This window comes from Stegostoma tigrinum, chromosome 28 (genome assembly GCF_030684315.1).
Source record: "Stegostoma tigrinum isolate sSteTig4 chromosome 28, sSteTig4.hap1, whole genome shotgun sequence".
NCBI classification, from domain to species: Eukaryota; Metazoa; Chordata; class Chondrichthyes; order Orectolobiformes; family Stegostomatidae; genus Stegostoma; species Stegostoma tigrinum.
In genome coordinates, this window is record NC_081381.1 from 32,273,510 (window position 1) to 32,295,574 (window position 22,065).

The 22,065-nt window shown below is 43.2% G+C and overlaps 1 protein-coding gene across 1 annotated transcript in view; it reads right to left on the reverse strand.

Moving 5' to 3' along the window:
• The window catches only part of mfap2 (microfibril associated protein 2), a 55,547-nt gene extending 39,707 nt beyond the window's left edge, over nucleotides 1-15,840 (reverse strand). Inside the window, exons 1-4 of the mRNA XM_048561448.2 lie at nucleotides 15,725-15,840; nucleotides 8,665-8,741; nucleotides 6,491-6,577; nucleotides 3,951-3,986 (exon numbers count right to left, since the gene is read on the reverse strand). Of these exons, the coding sequence (XP_048417405.1) occupies nucleotides 3,951-3,986; nucleotides 6,491-6,577; nucleotides 8,665-8,707 (166 nt within the window). The 5' untranslated portion in view covers nucleotides 8,708-8,741; nucleotides 15,725-15,840. The remainder of the gene's footprint in view (nucleotides 1-3,950; nucleotides 3,987-6,490; nucleotides 6,578-8,664; nucleotides 8,742-15,724) is intronic.
• Between the last annotated feature and the right edge of the window lie 6,225 nt (nucleotides 15,841-22,065).

A 22,065-nucleotide genomic window follows, 5' to 3' on the forward strand; every position in this document is an offset into this window, starting at 1 on the left:
TTATCAGGGCCAATTGTCTTTGCAATATTCAATGTCGCCAACTCTTTCTTAATATCACATGCAGTGAATTGAATTGGCTGAAGACTGGTATCTGTAATGCTTAGGATCCCTGGAGGAGGCCAAGATGGATCATCCACTCAACGCTTCTGGCTGAAGATTGCTGAGAATGCTTCAACCTAATCTTTCAATGTGGCAGACTCCCCATCATTAAGGATGGTGTTATTTATTATTAATTTTTAATTTTTAAATTATCCACTATCATTCACAACTGGATGTACAGCACTGTATAGCATAGATCTAATCTGCTGGCTGTGAGTTGCCTCGCCACCTTGTGAATGTTGTCCACTGTGTGCATGAATGTAGTCCTGTGTCATAGTGTCACCAGGTTAGCATCTCCTTTGTGGGGATCCCTGGTGCTGGTCCTGGCATAGCCTGCTGCATTCTTCATTGATTCAGGGTTGATCTTCCGATTTGATGGTAATAGTGGGGTGAGGGATATGCTGAGCCTTGAAGTTACAAATTGTGGTTGAGTACAATTCAGCTATTCCTGATGGTCCATGGTACTTCATCGACAGCTAATTTTGAGTTGATAGGTTTTTTTGATTTAGTTCAGCAGCACTGCGACACAATTCAATGGAGCGTATTCCCAGTGTAAAGATGGGCCTTGTTGCTCTTGCTGTGGGACTCACTTTAGCTCCACTTTGCCTTTGGGGGGTGGTTAGGATCTAGACTTACCCATCTATTTTTATCTCTATATTTTTGACTGCACTATGGAGGCATTTCGACTGAGGGAAATTGTAGCCAATGTGACATGACCTACATTACACAAGTGACTGTACTTCAAAAAGTACTTAATTGGTACATTCTGAGGTTGTGAAAGATGCTAAAAACTATTTTGTTCCTTCAGGAAAGAAGGGGACTGGAGAGGAAAACCCAATCCTTGGGCCCATGAGGAACCTATTCCGCTAGCATGCAATGGGTAGGCAAGAGTTTAGAAGGTTTCACTGTGCTTGATGTTGCTAATCCTGTTTTTCCTTGACACTGATGGCTGTGTACAGGCTCCATGCTCATTTACACAGGATTCCCCTGGGCAATACTTGACAATAGTGTAAACAACTGCGATGCTGTCCAGATGCAGCTTGGGCCATGCCACAAACTATTAACAAAGAAGAAATGCAGACCGAGAAACAGCTGGACCCAATTGCACCACGCTAATATCTGCTGGCACATACCCAGTTCACTCTGAATGTTCCTCGCATTCTTTCAGTTCAATCTTTTATTCTCCTTCACCTCCCGCGCCTACCCCCCTCAACAATCTCCCGGTGAAACTGCTCCAGTCTCCCTCCACGAGGCCCCCAGCACCTCTAAGAGGCCTCGACATCTTCCCTCAGACAGAACTACCCAGTCCTATGGCCTTCCTCACCGCAGGAGCCAATGCTTCATTCCCCGCTTATCCCAGTCCCATTTCCCTGCTCCTGTGCCTCTTCTCCCCTTCAAATTTCCAGTCAATATGTGGAAAAGAAAGAACATTAAGAAGTTCCTTAATCATTGCCTGCTGAACATCAGCTCCAACAATTTGCTGCTATGTAAACAAGGTATGAAAATTGTGCTTTGTTTGTGAAAATTCTACTTAATTTCTTTGCCTGTGTTATCTGATGTGCACTCAGTAAGGAATGGAATGTACCATTTTCATTCGAGCACTGGGAGACAAACAAGATCCAATTAATTCCTCATCTCACAAGGAACGTGTCTCAATTTGAGCCCAGCACCTTCAGAAGTCTTTTTTTAAAAATATTCGTTCACAGGATGTCAGCTATTATGGGCAAAGCTAGCATTTATCACTCCCAGTCCCAAAGGCCCTTGAGAAGGTGGCAGTGAGCCAGTTCTTGAAATGCTGCAGTTCTTCTGGTACCGGCACATTCACAGTACCATCACAGCGCCAGGACTTTGACCCAGTGACAATGAAGGAACAGCAATTAGATTTCAAACCAGGATCCTGTATGACTTGGAGGGGATTTTGCCAGTAAGTCTGCTGCCATTGTCCTTCAAGGAGGCAAAGATCATGGAACTGGAAGGCGCTGTTGAAGGAGCTTGACAAGTTGCTGCAGTGCATGTGGTAGATGGTACACACTAGTGGTGAACATTTAAAGGTGGTGAATGGGATGCCGTCAAGGGGTCCCTTTGTCCTGGATACTGGTGTGGAATGGTTTTGGAACTGCACTCAGGCAAGTGGTAAGTGGACAGGCTTTTGAGAGTCAGGAAGTTTACTCACTGCAGAATTCCTAGCCTCTGACTTGCTATTGTAGACATAGTGGATGATCCAGTTATGTTGCTGGCAAATGGTGATCCCATCTCAGGATGTTGATGGTGGATGATTCAATGATAATAGGCACTTTGTGTGACATAAATGTTACATGCCACTTAGCAACCCAAGCCTGAGTGTTGTCCTGGACTTGCTGAAAGAGAGCGCAGAAGAATTGATCTCTTTTCAATCAACAAACATCTCCATCTTCACCTTATGTTGGAGGGAAGCTCATTGACAAAGCAGCAGGGCCGGGGTGGGGGGGGGGGGCGCCATGACACCAAAAGTGCAAAATTTGGACTTATTTCAGACTGCCAGTCAGGATCAGCAGCTAGGTGAGCAAAACATACACAAACAATGACATGGGGTGACCTGATTAAGAAATGGGAAACACGTAAACAATGCAAATAGTAAGCTAATTAAGAAATGGCAAAAACTATTGTCACATCATCCAATGGTCCCAAACCATATCAATTCATAAATTATTTTGCAAAATACACACACACATTACTTTTGTCTCCAAAAGTCTCTGTATTGCAATTACTGTATAGGAACACAATTATCAGCCCACCGCAGGCCATTATACTGTACTTTTTGCCTACCTAATACCATTGAGTTGTAACTGATACTAAAAACATATAGAAAGTGTTCATTTTAACCTTGACGCAGAAGCATCTGGATTGTCCAGTGTTTGCTCCCAACTCCCATAATAAAGACACCACCTAAACAACTGCAATTGGACTCCGAGTACTGAAATTTCATGAGTATTTCTTTGACCTTATAACAGTATCCCAAGGAACTCCTGCAGCAATGCCCTGGCCTGAGATAATTGACTTCCAACAAGCACCACCAACTTCTTTTACGTTAGCAATCGTTCCTGGCAGTATAGAATTTTCCACCAATTCCCACCGACTTTGGTTTTGCTAAGGATCCTCTGCATAAAACTTGGTAAAATGTTGCTTTGATAACAGCAGCAATCAGTCTCATTTCATCTTTCTTTTGCATTCAACCTTTTTGTGCCTGTTTAGAAAAAATTTCTGTCAATTTGTGACAAAGTGGTAATGCCACTGGGCTCGTAAAGAAGAGGCCCAGGATAATGGTCTGGAGATATGGGCTCAAATCCTGTGTAGCAGCTTGTAGAAATTCAATTCACTTCATGACTTTAATCTAAAGACTAAGTAATGGTGACCTTGTCAACTAGCAGCATTTATTGCTTAAAAACCCATTTGTTCATAATGTTTCTTAAAAGGAAATATGCCATTTCTACCTGGTCCGGCCTACGTGTGACTCCATTCTCCCAGGAATTTGATTAATCCTTAACTGCCGTCTGAAATGGCCCTAGAGAGCCGCTCAGTTCAATGGCAAATACAGAGTGGGCAACAGACAGCATGCCAGCGATGCCCACATCCCACGGAAGAATAAAGAATAAAAAACAAAGTTCAGCTGAGAAGAGTGTTTAAAAACAATTTGCTAATTGTATAAGCTGCAGTTATGGACCTTATCTCCCATATTGAAGCTGCCCCTGACTGCTGATTTCTCAGTGTAGGGCGCTGGTGTGGTGTAATACACACACACAGTATTCCAAGCTCATGGTCTTATTCCAGGAGAAGCTATTTGATGTGAATCAAAGTACAATTCCAATCCTTACCAGTATATTCAAAATCTGGATTATATTCTTCAACCCCTGGGAAAAGGAGAAAAGAACAATCAGCACTGTCAGATCATAGAACGGTTTTTTTTATAACATAGGCATAATGATGTGCCTTCTTGCTATATTTAACCAATAACCCCAGAGCTCCTGAGATGCTGCTTGGCCTGCTGTGTTCATCCAGCTTCACACTTTGTTATCTCGGATTCTCCAGCATCTGCAGTTCCCATTATCACTGACACAATCACATCACAAGCCCAGAGTCCATGACTACCATGCGGGGTTGTTGCTATCCTGCCATAACACTGGGGGAAATGCCAAAGAAACAATAGCAATGGGCACTTCCACTAGGGCTCTCTGGAAATGCTACAGTGCAAGATGAAGAATCTCTGTGTAATTCTACAACTTTCACCTCTGCTGAACTCCTTAATCCCAGAAGAATGACACTCCTCTATTCTTAGCTTGTTACCTTACATGTTGCAGATCCAATACAGCAATGGGACAAACAGGAAGTGTGGGGGGGGGGGGGGGGTGGGAGTGCATTTGGCAGGAAAACAATGATAACAAAGAAGATGAGGAGGAGATAGACATTTGAAATAATCTTAATTGTGTACCTTCTTGATGATAATGATAAAAAGGAAGATGTTGATGTCAAGGGTGGCTATGGTGTATTAAAAGGCAGCTATGAGTTTTTCCTAGATAATAAAGTGTGAGGCTGGATGAACACAGCAGGCCAAGCAGCATCTCAGGAGCACAAAAGCTGACGTTTCAGGCCTAGATTTTTCCTGTTCAGAACTGTTGCCCAGTTCTCTCCAGCTCACCCTCTTGTACCATTTGCTTCTTTACTTGCAGACAACATATCAAATATTGATCACTCCAGGTCAATTAGATAGTGTTGGTCAGGATATACTAATTTTTCAGAACTCACAGGAGCTAGAAGACTGATGATCAGATAAGAATATAGAACCTCTACAAGTGAAGACTGGGACCAAAGTTTTTGGAGTTGCCCAATGGTTTTGCAGAACCCAAACAAAGGGGTGCAGGTGCAAGCCCAGAGCATGGACAGCAACTGATAGGTGTGGCTGTCAAACTGTGCAGCAACATTATGGAGGATTTCTTTGCAGTGCAGGTCCCAATGGAGTGATCAGTCACTTTAAGGAAATCTGCAGTGGGTTCCACCACCACCTCACTCAACGCCAATGAACCTAGGACCAATCAATAAATCCTACCCCCTCCAAAGCACAGACAACAGCTCTGGGGACAATAGGAGAGAGACAGTAGCCAGCACCCTATATAACATTTACCTTCCACTGATGGGTTGCTGCTGTCTCTCAAGTTTTGATGGCTGTCCCATTGATTAGTGGTGTCACAGATTCAAGGCTCAGCGGAATGGACACAGCAAAGTTTCACCTACCTATTGGATCAATCATCAGGGCAGCAGCATATGACAAGCCTCAAGCCTTCCTACTCATAGCACCTCATAAATGAAGTATGGGAATGTTATTACACTTGACCAGGCACAAGCTCAGGAGATGCAGCCTGTGACTTCTATGGGGTGTAAGACAGGAGTAGTATCTGAGTGACTGCAGCATCTTCAATTGCAGCTAGTCTCTCCATTGACCCATGTCATGCTACTCCTCTGTTCTCTGATTATGTGATACAAAGTGTGCCTGAAGCAATGATACACCTGTTCCTGAGACTCTGTCAGCTGCGGAAAGTGGGTGGAAAGGGGCAAAATCTGACTGATCGTCTGATCCCAGCAGAAACTAATTCAGCATCTGTGGCCAGAATGGAGGGAAAATATGATTTCCCAACTGTAGTTTGCTATTCAAATTCTGCAACCTCCAGGCTCAGAAACCCCTTGCTTTTTAACTGTAATGGTTCTGTGGTTCAATAAACCCAGAACTTCACACCACTGATCTTCATCTGGCCAAATGTAGGTAAGATCAGTTGGAATTGTACAAGTGGATTGCAGCAAAGTTCAAAAATCTATAGAACTCGCGGAAGCAAACCAATGACACATTTCTCTTGTTTGAAACAGTTTCTTGTGCCATTTATGTTCTACTAATGTGATGAGAGTTGTCTTGGACAAAAAAATCACATCTTTGTGTTCAAACTAACTGAAAATGTGAAAGTTAAACACAAGGCTCGCCGATCTTAGTATTTGGAAATGTCTCTCACTGATCCATCCCGTGCAAATTGTAGAAATATGTATTTGGTGACTCTCTTGGGCAAAATCTACAGAAATTTGTACCCAATCTGACTTGGGCTTCTACCTGATGCCATGCTTTGCCCTCTGAGGTTATAGTTAAGTGCACAGTAAGAGTAGCTACTGACTTGGAAGGGACTGGAACCAATGGCACTAAGTGATATTCTTGAGATAAAGACTGGAAATTTCCTTATTCAAGCTCTGATGCTGTGTTAATTGCATTCAAACCCTGTATATTCATGAAAACATTAAAATAATGACTACCTAACCACCCAGTATTCACATTCCATCAGAATTTAGAACCTGCTGATAAAAATGAGCAGAGTCTCACCTGTGAGGCTGTCATATTGTCCATACTGTGGCTGTAGAGGATACACGGGAGATTCTGGCAGATCATCATACTGACCGTGAAGCATCACTGCATAAATAAAACAGTTGGTGGGATAGCAATTATATGTTCTACTTACTTCACCTTCTCAACAAGGTTAAATTAAAGCGTGCATTCTGAAAGCTGATCAATATTTCACCTCTTGCCTTCTCATTTGAAGTCAATGGAAAGAGAAATTTGGAGAAATCTAGAAGGGATTCCAAATATTTTATTACCCAAATTTACACTGTTGTGCAGAATTAAGATCTACCACATACTCTACAATCTTTCTTTATCCCTCTATTTTATCAAGACCATTTAAGATCAGTTTTCTTCAGGGCCTCACTCTCTTGTTGTTCCAGGATGATCTTCCTTAGTCCATATTCTCAATGTTTTGAAATCTCACCTCATCTTATTTCCAACTTACTTTTTCCCAACGTTTAAAAGCTATAGGAATCCTTTCCTAATATTTTCCTTCCCTTTTCCCCGTCACCCACAGGCTTTTAAAAGCTTGCACTCAGATCCACTTTTTTTCATTGTTGTTCCTACTCTTCAACCTTGATGGAGCTGCACTCTCCTTATCTACAGGTCGATGTTTATTCATTGCGGGAAAGGCTTCCTGGAATGCTGGATTGACTCCACACTAATGTTTGCATATCCTTCACTTATAGGCAGTCTGGCGAGGGAGCACAGCAAGTAACAATGAGGCTGAATTTCATGATGGTTCCATCAGGGACGAAGCCGCAGTTGTAGAGGGGTTACACCATTAGGTTCACTGCAGGATAAATCGCTCCACAGAAAGTTCCTGGTGATTTGCTCCTGTAACCTTTTCAGGGATGTTCCAACATCAACCCATGTGGGGCTACTCACCCAACCCTCGACTTTGATTAAGACCACAGCAACAGAAGTAGGCCATTCAGCCCATGATGTCTGCTCCACCATTCCATGAGACCTGATGATCCCCAATGCACTTCTCTGCCTTTTCATATAACCTTTGATTCCCTCGCTGACTAAAAATCTAATTGGGAAAAGTCTGCCCCTACCCTGTCTGACCAAGTATTACAGATCCAACTCTGTGCCCCACATCCTTTGTCAGAAGGCCTTCATGGGGAAATGTGGCTGTGGCAGAGAAGACTTTTCCCATAGTGGTGAGCAATTCCAAATCAAAGATCAATTGAGGACAGAAATTATTCTGATTGTTTCCAGCCAACTGATGTTTAAAGCTGAAATGATGTGGAGGTGTTGGACTGAGGTGGCCATGGTCAGAAATCACACGACACCTGGTTATAGACCAACAGGTTTATTTGAAAACACAAGCTTTCGGAGCCTCGCTCCTTGTTCGGGTGTTAGTGAAGTGATATCCGACACAGAATTTATAAGTAAAAAATCAAAGGGTCACACCGCTGATGAGGATGCATTAAACAAACCTAAGATGCATATTAATCAATTAAAACCTTCCGACTGATTAAAGATTTAACAGCGTGTTAGGTTTGTTTAATACATCCACATCGATGGTGTGACCCTTTGATCTTTTGCTTATAAATTCTGTGTCTGATACCACCTCACTAACACCTAAAGATGGAGCGAGGCTCCGAAAGCTTGTGTTTTCAAATAAACCTGTTGACTATAACCAGGTGTCGTGTGATTTCTGACCTAAAGCTGAGATGTAATTTGAAATGGCAATAACACAGCACCACCGTTATATGGAATATACTCATTCTATTGACAAAAGATATTTTTCAGAATGGTTTTCTTCCTGCAGTCTGAGGGTGTGAACACCTTCTTGGGATACAGTCCCATGCAACAGCTAACCAGGAATCCTTTAGATCTCCTGCCAAAATTAGCCTAATGTACAGGTTTCCATTTAACCATGGGGACTTTCCAATTGAACTTTCTCCCATTCTGACCCCGGATCCATCCACACATATGAATCAGGACAGATCAATAAATCAGGGCCAAAACTGACTTGATTTTTCATCCAGCAAGTTCCCAAGGCCAATTGAATTGCCATCCTAGAATCAACTAGACGAGCAAATTGAGGAGAAAGTGGGAGAATCAAAGAGAAGAAATACATTCGGCAGAAATTCCAATTGTTGAGGTTCGGTATTTTTGACACCGCTTCATGTTTTAGTACTTACCAGGCAGACAGAGAAGGACAAGGCAAGCGGCTCTTACAGCCATGTCTGCTTGTCGGAGAGTTAGAATTCCAGGCACACTGTCATGGACAAACAAATAGGGAGATGTTAGCAGGGAAATGACTGAGAATTGCACAGAATGGATTAGCTCAAGCTGTTCCCATTGAGACTCGTCATTGTTTACAGCTTGAATACGGTAACTGAAACCAGGGGACAAGCTATTCAAGTCCCCATTAACTGCACTCAAACAGAACAGCCCAAAAGGAGACAATTGAAAGCTCAAGGGCCTCCATTCCTCCCACTCTCAGTCTGGCAATACAAGTCCTATTTGTACCACACACAGTGCGTACCAATGCCCGATAGCTATTTTCTGAAACTGCATCAGACAAAAGCTGCAATTGTTTCCAAACACAAAATGAATTCTTTTCCCTCTAATTTTTGAATGTCATGGTGTGGTTGGGATTAGTGGCAGGAGGCTGAATTTGGTTACAGCATATAATTGATTCAATTGAATAACAAAGCGGACAAAGGTAGCACAATGTGAGGGCACTGCTAGCTATGCTACACTGCTGGCCATTACCAGGAATCAGGAGCCACTTACATCACTACCCTGTGATACTGAAAGTAATTATCCAGGTGAAACAGAAACTAATTGCTGGCAAAACTCAGCAGGACTGGCAGCATCTGTGGGGAGAAAGCAGAGTTAACATTTCAAGTCCAGCAACTCACCATCAGAACCATAATTCATTACCTATGTATTCACCACCAGTAGTGAGCAGCAGTAAGTTTTGTGTGCGTCTATATGTCAGTATGCTTTGAACAAGATACAGCAATTGACATGGTGCTGTGTTTAGTGAAATGCACAAAATGAACCCAGGTACATGCACATAAACAGGTAAGCATACAGTGTGCATAATGAATGGCTTGCACTAAGATAGTACATTTTCATGACCACTGAATATTGGTAAGTGTTATATAATCAATTAAACGCTTTTAAAGTATAGTTGCTGTCTTATACAGTATACATTTCCTCAAAGTCCAAGAATGAGTAGAAAAATACATAAGGAAGATCTCTAGTAGTCTTATAATTAGGTGTATGGAATAGGATGACAAAATAATGATAGGTTTGTACAATTCAATGGCTAGGCAACAATTAGAGTGCCTATGAAGTTTTTGGTACTATTCAATAGCATAAGGACTAAAATTCCTGGAAGTGCATTGTACAGATTCAGCAGAAGTAAGATGCTTTAGTAATCAGGAACAACACTACTGGCACAATATTTATCGGAACAAGAATAATAAAGAGGAAATTTAGTTCAGAGTTTAATATTTCTTTGCTTTTCATACATTTACAATATGTGGGTGGGCAGCATAGTCAAGACCAGCATTTGCTATTCTTGAGAAGGGGATGAGCAACTTCTTAAGCTACTGCAGACCCTGTCATAATTATAAATTGTTGGCAGAGACTTGATTTAATTGAGTGGCTTGTTAGGTCATTTCAGAGCTCAAGTAATGGTCCATCTCAATGATGTGGATACCTGACATACTTCCTTCTGTAAAGGAAGTTAGTAAACCAGATGAGTTTTTGCCATAATCCAGCAGTTTCACAGTCATTATTACCAAGACTTAGCTTTTTATTCAAAGTAAAAGCTGACTTATTAAATGAATGTAAATCTTCCAGCTGTCATGATGGGATTTGAACTTAAGTCTTTGGATCATTTCTCCAAACCTCTGGATTACAAGCTCAACAGGATCTCTGCTATCCTATCACATTGCACATGATAAAAAGGCTATTTTTGCTGGTGGGTGAGTCATTGTCAAGATACCAATTTAAAGTGGTCACTAAGAGAAAGTTTAAGAGTGATTTCCTGATGTAGTTATTGGGGTAAGGAATACTTTGCAACATGGAGGAGCTGATATTTTCATTCAAGGGCATACAAATAGAGCAGATGAGTTAAGATCAATGTGTATCACCTCAGCAAAACAAATAGAACAAAGAAAAAAGAACAGTACAACATAGGAACAGGCCCTTCAGACCTCCAAAGCCAGCACCAACACATGATGCCTTTCTAAACCAAAAACCTTTTTGCCCTTACATGGCCTGTATCCTTCTATTTCCTGCCTATTTATGAACATCAAGATGCCTCCTAAACATTGCCATTGCATCTGCTTCTACCATCTCCTCTGGGAGTGAATTTTAGGACTTACCACTTTCTGTGTTACAAACTTGCCTGTCACATTTCCTTCCGACTTGCCCCTTTTTACCTTAAACCTAGTAATGGGCATTTCTACCTTCGGAAAAGGACTCCAACTATCCATTCTGTCCACATTTTAGTAAACCTCTACCAGGTCACCCCTCAGCCTCTGATGTTCAAGTGAGAACAAACCAAGCTTATCAAATTTCTCCTCATAGCTAATGTCCTCCAAACCAGGCAACATTCTGGCAAATCGTTTCTGTATCCTCTCCAAAGCATCAAAGTCCTTCTGGCAGTGTGATCCTAGAATTGTACATCATTTTTCAAATATGGCCTAAATAAAATTCTGTGCTGCTGCAACATGACTTGTCAATTTTTATACTCTCATCTATGACCAATGAAGGCAAGCATACCATACACCTCCTCGACCACCTTTTCACATGTGGTTTTCTGGTGAGCCACATTTTGTTCATGTGTAAATACAAATGTTACATATAACCCACACACACTTCCTGCCCATTATTCTGAAAATGACAACCCTGGCTATAACTTGGTCTTTCAGGCATTGGCAGAATTCACCTGTCACCGCAAACAGTAATGACATACGTGGTGGTCTAATGGTATTGTCAGTGGATTAATAATCCAGAGACCCAAGCTAATTCTCTGGGGATATGGGTTCAGATCACACTATGGCAGCTGATGAAACTTAAGTTTAAGTAGAGTGGGTTGTTATGTCAGTGATAATGGGAACTGCAGATGCTGGAGAATCCAATATAACAAAGTGTGGAGCTGGGTGAATGCAGCAGGCCAAGCAGGCCACAACCTGAGATGCTGCTTGGCCTGCTGTGTTCATCCAGCTCCACGCTTTGTTATCTGGGGTTGTTGTGTCTCCCTGTCTCTCATGCATTTTTGTCCCACTGCCTACCCTAATTTTATTTATTTAAAGCAGCAATAAGCAAATGTCTGTAACCTCCTTCTCAGGGAGTTAGGGGGCATATGTCACAGCTGAGCCCATACCCGACCCCACATCTGTGCTGTTTGAAGCACAGCAAGAAGATATGGGGGCCCAGGTCTAGACTAGAGACTCCAGGATTGCTCACAATGCACCCAGACATCATCATCAGCAGTTTCTCAAATCAACGAGGATGGTCAGGCATGGAGTCTTTGAATGTGAGAGGCTTTTGTTCTGCAACTACTGCACAGCTGTGGCTCACTGGCAGACTCTTCCAGTCTTGAGCTCTGTCAGACACATTTGGAAAGATTTGCAAATTGTCAATCAACTTGACTGGCCACATTACACAGTCATATTCGACAGCCATCCAAAGCCTCTGGCTCAAAGGTTGGGACACTATCCATTGTTGCCTTGAAGGTTATCTCTCCCAGGAACCTCAGGACATTTCAGCAGCCTGGCCTCCTCCTGCAGGCCCTTGTGGGCCAAGACTATGAGCAAGGTGAAAGACTTTTCAAGATGAAATACATTAGAGAGTGCCATGAACGAACAGGGTGACCCTGAACAAATGGGCTTATACAACCTGCTTGCTGCTATCTGCATCCTCATTTCTGCAGGAGATCCCAAGAGATGTCTTTGAAGCAGCTCCTCAGCATTTCCATGTCTTTTCTGACATTCTGCCTCCAATGGTTCACTCCTGCTCACTTTGATTTGGATTGGCCTGGTCCCCAGTGATTTCTACTGGTTTCTTGTACACCTACCAATCAACTCTTGTCTCTGAATTCTTCAGCTACCATTCCTCAGCAATCCCCTTAAGCAATATTCTTATCCCCTTTGTTAATCAACACTAACGTCCACTGCCTTTTCTCTGCTCTGCCACTGTTAGCTAGAATGACTCCCATCTCTGAAATTGCTTTGCAAAATTCAAAACACAATCAGATCAGCCATGATCCTATTGAGTTTTGTAGCAGGGTCCAGGGGCTGGCTAATCTATTTTTTCTACTAATGTCTTGCATCTAACTTCATCACTCCATTTTCTAAAGACCCTTCTCTTCAACCCATGCTACAAACAGGTTAATAAAATGTGAGGCTGGATGAACACAGCAGGCCAAGCAGCATCTCAGGAGCACAAAAGCTGACTTCGGGCCTAGACCCAATCTCCAGCATCTGCAGTTCCCATTATCTCTGATACTACAAACAGGTTGTTCATTTATCTTCTGCTCTGAACAAAGTGATCAAACAACTGTAAGTTATCAGTGAATAGAATTGGTAGGCAGGTAATCCTCAGAGCTCTTACTCTCAGAATTTTGGGGTTCGTACCCCACAATCAGTTTATTTGGCCTTTTTGCAATATTTCAATGTTTCTGTTCTCTCTGCATCTGACACACTTTTTATGCAATGATTAATTACATTGGTATTGTTTGGGGTCTCACAGTTGTTGCTTCTGTTTCAACAGTAGGCTAACTCAGTTATAAGGGGAAGTTGTGTGTTTGGCTGATCATTCAGCACAAGCGTGCTGGTCCTAACTTTCACAGTTACTGATGCACTGGGCCCCTCTTTCAGATTGTGTGATTTCTCAGTATGTCCAATGTCCAGTATTTAGCCACCCGGAGTCGGCTACTCTCAGCCAGGACAACAATATTGGGCTTGAGGAGGGGGGTAGAGGAATGTGTGAGATCAGCAAGGGTTATCATTCATGATCATTTTTCAGTGCCAACTCCTGGCAACTGCACTGGTGTAGAGGTTGAGAGAAGCCACAAAATCTGTTTCAATTCTAAAGCTTCCTAAAAAAATTTCAGAGACACAATTATCTAATCTCACACATGAGCTATACTCACTTCATTGAAGATGGAGGGTACTGCAAGAAGACTGAAACCCAACTAAAGTCGGAAACTACTTTCGGCTATGCTAAGCCAGAGTTGGCCACAGATATTTGAAATCAATTTTACACCCTTATTACTTTCCAACTTTAGGGCTCTTGTGATGGAGAATGTCCCGTAATCATTGAATAGTGAAGCAATCTAACAGGCCAGATAGCCCATGCCTGCTCCTAACTCAAAGTTCATCGATATAAACTGAAGTTATCAATGTATATAAACACTAGCCATAGTTCTGGTACTGAATTCTGGTAAACATCGCAGTATCCCTGAGTCTGTAAAAAGAAAATCACAACTGTTTTCTGTTCCTCAGGCAATTTTATGTCAATATTCTCACTGCATTTTTTATTGCACGGGCTCCAATGTTGTTAACATTTTCCTAAAGTGATGCTTTACCCAAAGCCTTTTTTGTGAAAGCAGTACACAAAACACTAACTGCACTGTCCTGACCCAATAGTAACTTATACTTAAAATACAGTTTAATGACACAAGATAGTCTACTGGAATGTACTGTTAAACAAAATTTAACACCCTGTTACTTCAACAAAAACTCCAATCAAGATACATGTTTGTCCTTAACTGTCTGTGCTGCTCTTTGTCCATGCTCCTCTAATAGTTCCTGCCTGTTCATTTTCCTTGTGACTTTTGTTTGTAGAAGCTTCTGTGCCATCATTGTTAAACTAACTGGTTTGTAATTGCCAGGCATATCCTACTCTCTTTTTTTGAACAAGGATTTGCAATTCTCTGTCTCGCTATAAATTACAATTTACCTCGTTTAGTGTGGCTTTGATAGAATTTAACATTTGTGAGACCTCAGCATGGTTTGCATTCAATTCATCCATCACTCCATCATTGCTGGCTGTATCTTCAGTTGTCTGCGCTCTAAGCTCTGCAATGCTTTTCCTAAAATGCTCCTTTAAAATGGCCCTTAACACTAATTCCCTCGACTGAACATTCAGTGATAGAATTATTACACAGAAAAGAGATGGAGGCTGTTTGGCCCATCTCGTCTGCAGGAGCTTGACAAATGACCAGTTTACTCAGAGCTAATCTCCTGCCTTCCCCCTGCAAACCTGCACATTCTTCCTTTTCAGATAACCAAATAATTCCATTTTGAATGTAACCTCCAGTCCAACATTGACTCAATGTCAAACATTGCTTAGTAACACTCCTGTGAAGCGGCCTAGAAGGGACATTTTCCTCCATTAAGAGGCGTCGAGATTCTTGTTGACAAAATGATGGCAAAACATATTAGGGAACGGTTTGGAAGCAGCATCTCTGTTGGTAAAATGGAGTTAATCCTGTGGGAGATCACTGGATGAGATTCTAGCCCTTACTAAGGCAGCAAGCCAGGTCTGTGTCATTTGGAAGCCTCACAGTTCAGCTTTCTCTGCAGGAGTTCCTGCTGTGTTCTGGCAGATCTGCAGTTGCTGGAGCACACATCTGGGTGTAATTACAGTGTATCCTCCATTCCCCTCCCCATCTATTCACACACATACACACACACACACACACCTCCCCCACCTCCAGCTCTACAACGCCGGGCTTCAGAAACCAACAGAACAAAGAGCTCTGACTTCGGGGCTGGTTTATTTTTTTAAGCTTTCTTCTTAAAATTTACCTCTAGTTTTTAAAAAAATAGTTTGGTTCAACAGGTTTTTTTTCGGAAAGTAATATTTGTATGAAATGCTGTAGGAAAGGCAAATACTTAGAGCACAGACTGAGCCCAGGAATAGTTCACACCTCGCAGGGTGATTCTATTTGAGGGAATAAAAGTTAAAAGCACACAAAATGCATTTTTCTACAGCTTAACCTTCCACTCACTCCGGCTTTAAAGTTAATCTGTACAACCCCCAAGAGTTTCTAATTATTTAACGAATAAGATGCAGTTCCAGATTTTGAAGTTTTGTCTAAAGTGAGACTTTGAGGTGATCAGAGTACGGTAGACTGTAGGAAAGTACAAAGAGAGGGATAGAAGTTAGTGATCATCTTGTATTTGTGGATCTCGCACACAATACCTAATATATAGTGATCTTTCTTACCGGATCCGCTTGTACAACTCCACAAATTTTCTCGCACTGAGTCTGATTGAAACACACCCCAGATGGTACACCAGCTCCTGCCCCGACTCAGGGCTCCTCTGGGTCTTAAAGCCTGGTCACTGCGCAGGAAAGTAAACTCAAGTGTCAAGGATCTCCCTCAAGCTGTCCGCAATTAAGTAAATGCTTGGTCACTTCCGCAGGGGCGACAGCTCAGTAAGGTAAATGACAGCAAAAATATTTCAGTTATTTATTTCACAAGCCCTGTCTTGCCTTCTGACCACCATCTCCATCACAGTCCCTCCTGTAGTTTATGGATGTGGCTGTAGTCAGGACCAGACTATGTATTATTACAGCGTAGCCAATCTTGAAAGGGTCTTTGAACATATAAGCCATCACAAACCAATCTTGTATTCATCCAACATTCACACTCTGAAACTTTCCCTGCAGGAGTAATTAGGGAGTGTTTGGAAACAAAGACCTGGTTGAATTTCCCCCTTTCTGACCTCAAGCTGCTGTGGTTAATTACAATGTTCCTACTCCTGCCCTCTTTGAGGCCTGCCAACTAAGCACTGACTGCTGAGGCTGTGCCCTAGGGTCCTAGTCTTTCCAACTAATGGAAACACCTTCTCCGCATCTACTCTATCCAAGTCACTCAGTATTCTGTAAGGTTCAATGAGATCCCTCCTCATCCTTCTAAACTCCATCAAACACAGACACAGAGTCCTCAACCACAAATATGACAAGCTCTTCATCCCTAGGATCAATCTTATGAACCTCCTCTGTATGCCCTCCAGGGCTAGCACATCCTTCCTTAGATACAGGACCCAAACTGCTCACAATATACTAAATGTGGTCTGACCAGATCCATATACAGCCTCTGCAGTATATTTCATTTCTTGTATTCTAGCTGTCCCTAAATGAAGGCTAACATTTCATTTACCTTCCTAACTGCTAAATGAACCTACATGTGAATGTTAAGGGAATCCTGAACTAGGGCTCCCAAGTCCCTTTGTGCTTCAGATTTCTAAAGTCTTTCCCAATTTAGAAAATAGTGTATGCCTTTATTATTCCTACCAAAGTGCATAAATCACACTTGCCACGTTATATTTGATCTGTTAATACCTTGCCCCCTCTCTAAGCCTGCCCAAGCCTTTCTGCAGCTTCTCCACTTCGTCAACATTACCTGCCCCTCCTCCTATCTTTGTGTAATCTGTAAATTTAACAAGGGTGCCCTCAATTCATTCATCCAGATTGATAATATATAACGTGAATAGTTGTGATTTGAAGATGGACCTCCTCCACCACGGAACTCCACTAGTCACTGGTTGCCATTCTGAAAAAGACCCCTTTATCCCCACTGCCTACCTTCTGCCAGTCAGCCAATTTTCTAACCATGCCAGTACCTTGCCCCTAACAACATGGGTTCTTATCTGCTTTAGCCACCTCCTGTGTGGCACCTTGTCAAGAACTTCTGGAAATCAAAATGGGTCACGTCCACTGGTTCTCCTTTGTCTAACTTGCTCCTTACATCTTCATAGAACTTTAGCAGATTTGGCACCTCCAGGTGAGGCAGTTTCACAGACTGGCACCTGCCTGGTGAGACTGGATACTGTCCTTTTGGTGCTTAGTGGCCAGATCTCAAAGCAGGCATGAGCTGGAACATTATAATTGAGCACAGCAGCTTGAGGTCAGAAGTGGACAGCCAACATCCTTATTCCCAATCTCCCCTTAGATTCTCCTGCTGGAAAGGTGCCAGATTGTGCGTATTCAAGAAGGCAAGATTGGTTTCTGATGACTTACATGGTCAAAGAGCATTAGAATAAGCTGTATTCATGTCCAGCCACTCTGAGTGGAGGTCCACAATGACTAAGGACATTGAGCCTGTGAAAGAACTTGCATAGTCGATGTGTAATGGTTTACCTGGCCTTCCTATGAATATGGGGAAGCTGCTGGCAGAAACTTTTGTCCCTGTTGGCACTGTGGGCATTGCCCCCCACTGCAGCTTTGTCTGCACCTAATCCTAACCCCCCATCAGACATAGAGATAATGGGAACTGCAGATGCTGGAGAATCCAAGATGACAAAGTGTGGAACTGGATGAACACAGCAGGCCAAGCAGCATGTTCCTGAGATGCTGCTTGGCCTGCGGTGTTCATCCAGCTCTACACTTTGTTATCCCCATCAGACATAACTTTTTTCCAATATCTTCATTTGGGAAATACCTGGATGATTCTGGTAGATTCCAGCCAATATCTGGCAGTGACCTTTGCTCGGGCAGTCAGTCTTGCTCTGCATAATAATATGTCATCTTCCATGGTGACTCAGTCTCTCTGAGTCACAAAAGATTTCAGTTCTGCCTTTGATGGCCCTTTGGTTTCCCCCATCACGCCATCACCAACTGCTTCAGTTTTGCCAGGATTGGATCTTTCTGTGTTTAAGACTGACCGCGTAATAACAATGGCCTGTTTGGTACTGGCTACAGCTATCTGTAAATTATAGATGTTTCAGATCGAATGCGACTTGTCTTTTGAACAATTCTGAATAGCTCTAACATGGCCCAGTTCTGAAGAAGAGTCATACCAGACTCGAAACGTTAACTCTATTTCTCCCTCTGCCAGATCTGTTGAGTTTCTCCAACATCCTCTGCTCTTAAGTAAGGAAAATTCAAGGCTCCTGCTGATAAATTTTAAGCAGCGTGGTATTTCATGACACAGACTGATGGAGGGAAAAGCAATTCACCAGTTAAAAAGACAAGCAGAATAATTAGCTACAGCGATAGTAGGAACTGCCGATGCTGGTGAATCTGAGATAACACGGTGTGAAGCTGAATGAACACAGCAGGCCAAGCAGCTTCAGAGGAGCAGGAAAGCTGAAGTTTCGGGTCTGGACCCTTCTTCAGAAATGGGGGAGGGGAAGGGGATTCTGAAATAAATAGGGAGAGAGGGGAAGGCGGATAGAAGATGGATAAAGAAGAAGATAGGCCAAGAGGAGACAGACAGGTCAGAGAGGCTGGGTGAGAGCCAGTAAAAGTGAGTGTAGGTGGGGAATTAGGGGGGGAATAGGTCGGTGCAGGGAGGATGGACAGGTCGAGGAGGCCGGATGAGCTTAGTGGGTAGGAGATGTGGGTGGGGTTTGAGGTGGGAGGATGATTTAGGTGGGAGGAAGGATAGGTTAGGGAGGCGGGGACTAGCTGGGCTGGTTTTGGAATGCAGTGAGGGAAGGGGAGATTTTGAAGCTTGTGAAGTCCACATTGATACCATTGGGCTGCAGGGTTCCCAAGCGAAATATGAGGTGCTGTTCCTGCAACCTTCGGGTGGCGTCATTGTGGCAGTGCAGGAGGCCCACAGAGGTTGTGACAATATGGAACTTTGACTGGACACCCTGATCTGCAGTCACCATTAGAATGATTGTGCACCAATTCCGGAATATTCATTCTACTTGATACACTGTCTGAGAAAAAGCAAGAACTGCAGATGCTGGACTACGAGACAAAACAGCATAGAGATGTAGGCAGAGATAATAAAGTGTGGATCTGGATGAACACAGCAGGCCAGGCAGCATCTCAGGAGCATACAGCAGGCCAGGCAGTATCAGGGGAGCTCCCCTAACACAGCAGGCCAGGCAGTATCAGGGGAGCTCCCCTAACACAGCAGGCCAGGCAGTATCAGGGGAGCTCCCCTGATGCTGCCTGGCTTGCTGTGTTCCTCCAGTTCCATACTGTGTTGTCTCAGAACACTAGATCATGTGATATCGCTGTCCCACAGCCTGTGATAATCAGACTCAGTCCCACTTCTTGTCTAATCTTGAGTAAGATTAATGCCTCTCTATTCCTTCTGAATGACCCTTCAGTTGGTCTGACAATGTAAGACCTCATCTGCTTGTCTGATCACTGTGATTTCTGATTTCTTACCCCTTAAACAGACTTTGTGACCTTTCTGTGTCTAGAGTTATACCAGCTCTGGTTTCTTTTACCGTGGCTTTCATTGCTGGTTGTGCCTCTTTGTGGCCTTGAGAGACTATCAAATGGTTGGGAAATGGAAGGTCTCTATTGGAGTTGCCATTTCCTGTGGATTATCACACCTGACTGACCTGGATGAGTACTTGTGTTTTCGTTTTTACTCCCCCAGTGTTCTGATCTTATGTTTCTCCACGAGTGTAATGCTGGCTCGTGGCTAAGATTTTAAGTCTTACAAGGTTTCTTTCTTCCCATGTTTTAGAGTGTTCCCAGTCTCTGGTGCCGAGGGCTTTCCCCAACATTCAAACACCTCCATTTTCAGCTGTGTTCCTTGGACTCTGTTTTTAACTTCAGATCCTGACTCCAGAGATTTTACCCCTAGCTGCATCATACTTTACCTTGCACTTTAAGCTGATTCTGTGATCATAGAATCCCTAGACTGTGGAAGCAGGCCATTCAGTCCATCAAGTTCACAGCAACCCACCAAAACGTGTTCCACCCAGACCAACCCCCGCACTCCACATCCCTACATTCCCCATGGCTAATTCACCTAGCCTGCTCATCCCTGACACTACGGGACAATTTGGCATGGCCAGTCCACCTAACCTGTCCATCTTTGGACTGTGGAAGGAAACCGGAACACCCGGAAGAAACCCACACAGACATAGGGAGAACGTGCAAACTCCACACAGGCAGTGGCCCAAGGGTGGAATTGAACCTGGGTCCCTGGCACTGTGAGGCAGCATTGACTGTCGCAATGTGTTATCTACACATTGAGATACTGGTCTAGAGTATTTCGGTTGTTGATGCCTGCATGTACATTGTACCAGGAGCTACTTGCTCTTCATCACTAAGTAAGGCTCTTATGTATTGCACTCCTTAAGTTACATCTCTCATAGTGCATTACTAAATACAGCTGTCCAGTGTAGTGATAGAAACCTCTTTGTTCACAAGCTCAATCTATATGACTGACTTCTCTTTCATTGATGTTAAAGTCACATGGTAAGTTACACATTATGATTTGCTGGAATATCAGTGTAGCACACCGTGTGGGAAACTAGCCAATGACCAATGTTAATATGACACCAGCTATTGGCAGGAAGTTCACAAGCACCATGGCATATGCTTTTAGAAGATCTAAGACAGAGGCTAGCTTTGCAACTGAGGGACTAGCAGAGCTCTCCCTGCTGCAGGACAACTGCGGCATTTGCAGTGACTTTCCAGAATTGGCCAACAGAGAAATTTATCTCAACTGACTTTGTCAAAGTTCTGAGGCTGCAGTCCCATCATCTCTCACGGATGGAAGGATGCCCATCCATGCTGATCTGTGATAAGCAAACTTTAATAATTATATTTTTAATGTTACTTTGTTGCTTTATTGCTTTTTTGTTGATATCTGGGGTCACATTCATTTTGAAGCATGAAAATGGGGTTGATTGGAGTCCCTACAACTGCTTGTGTTTCAAAGTAATGCACCATCTTGTGGTGATAATGTCACATTACAGTAACATCACTAAAACGCACAAAACCGAGAGATAACAAGATGCAGAGCTGGATGAACACTGCAGGCCAAACAGCATCAGAGGAGCAGGAAAGCTCATGTTTCGGGTCTGGACCCTTCTTCAGAAAATCGCATTTTTGCCACCCGGAGGTTGCAGGAACAGCATCTCATATTTCGCTTGGGAACCTTGCAGCCCAATGGTATCAATGTAGACTTGACCAGCTCCAAAATTTCCCCATCCCTGAGCGCATCCCAAAACCAGCCCAGCTCATCCCCGCCTCCCTAACCTGTCCGTCTTTTCTCCCACCTACCCAGTCCTCCCACCTCAAACCCACCACCACCTCCTACGTACCAGCCTCATCCCCGCCTCCTTGGCCTGTCCGTGTTCCCTGGACAGACCAACCCCCCACCCTAACTCCCCATCTACACTCACCTTCACTGGCTCCATCCCTGCCTCCTTGACCTGTCCGTTTTCTCTCCACCTATCTGCTCCTTTATCCATTTTCCATCCACATGCCCCTCTCTCCCCATTTATTTCAAAATTCCCTTCCCCTCCCCCATTTCTGAAGAAGGGTCCAGACCTGAAACATCAGCTCTCCTGCTCCTCTGATGCTGCTTAGCCTGCTCTAAACCTTGTTATCTCAGATTCTCCAGCATCGGCATTTCCTACTAACACTAAACCCAGTGCTTTTTTTAAAAACAGATCAGAAGATTTTAGTTACAAGAAGCTGGATAAAGCCTCATTCTGTTCTGGTCCTGGATGTAGTTTCAGTTTGTAAATGAGTTGAGTTGAAGAAGGACATCATAATAACAGAAGGAAGGAGGGTTTGATACCTCAGTCATTTGGTGGAATGCTAGAACAATGGTTATTGCATTTCAAAACACA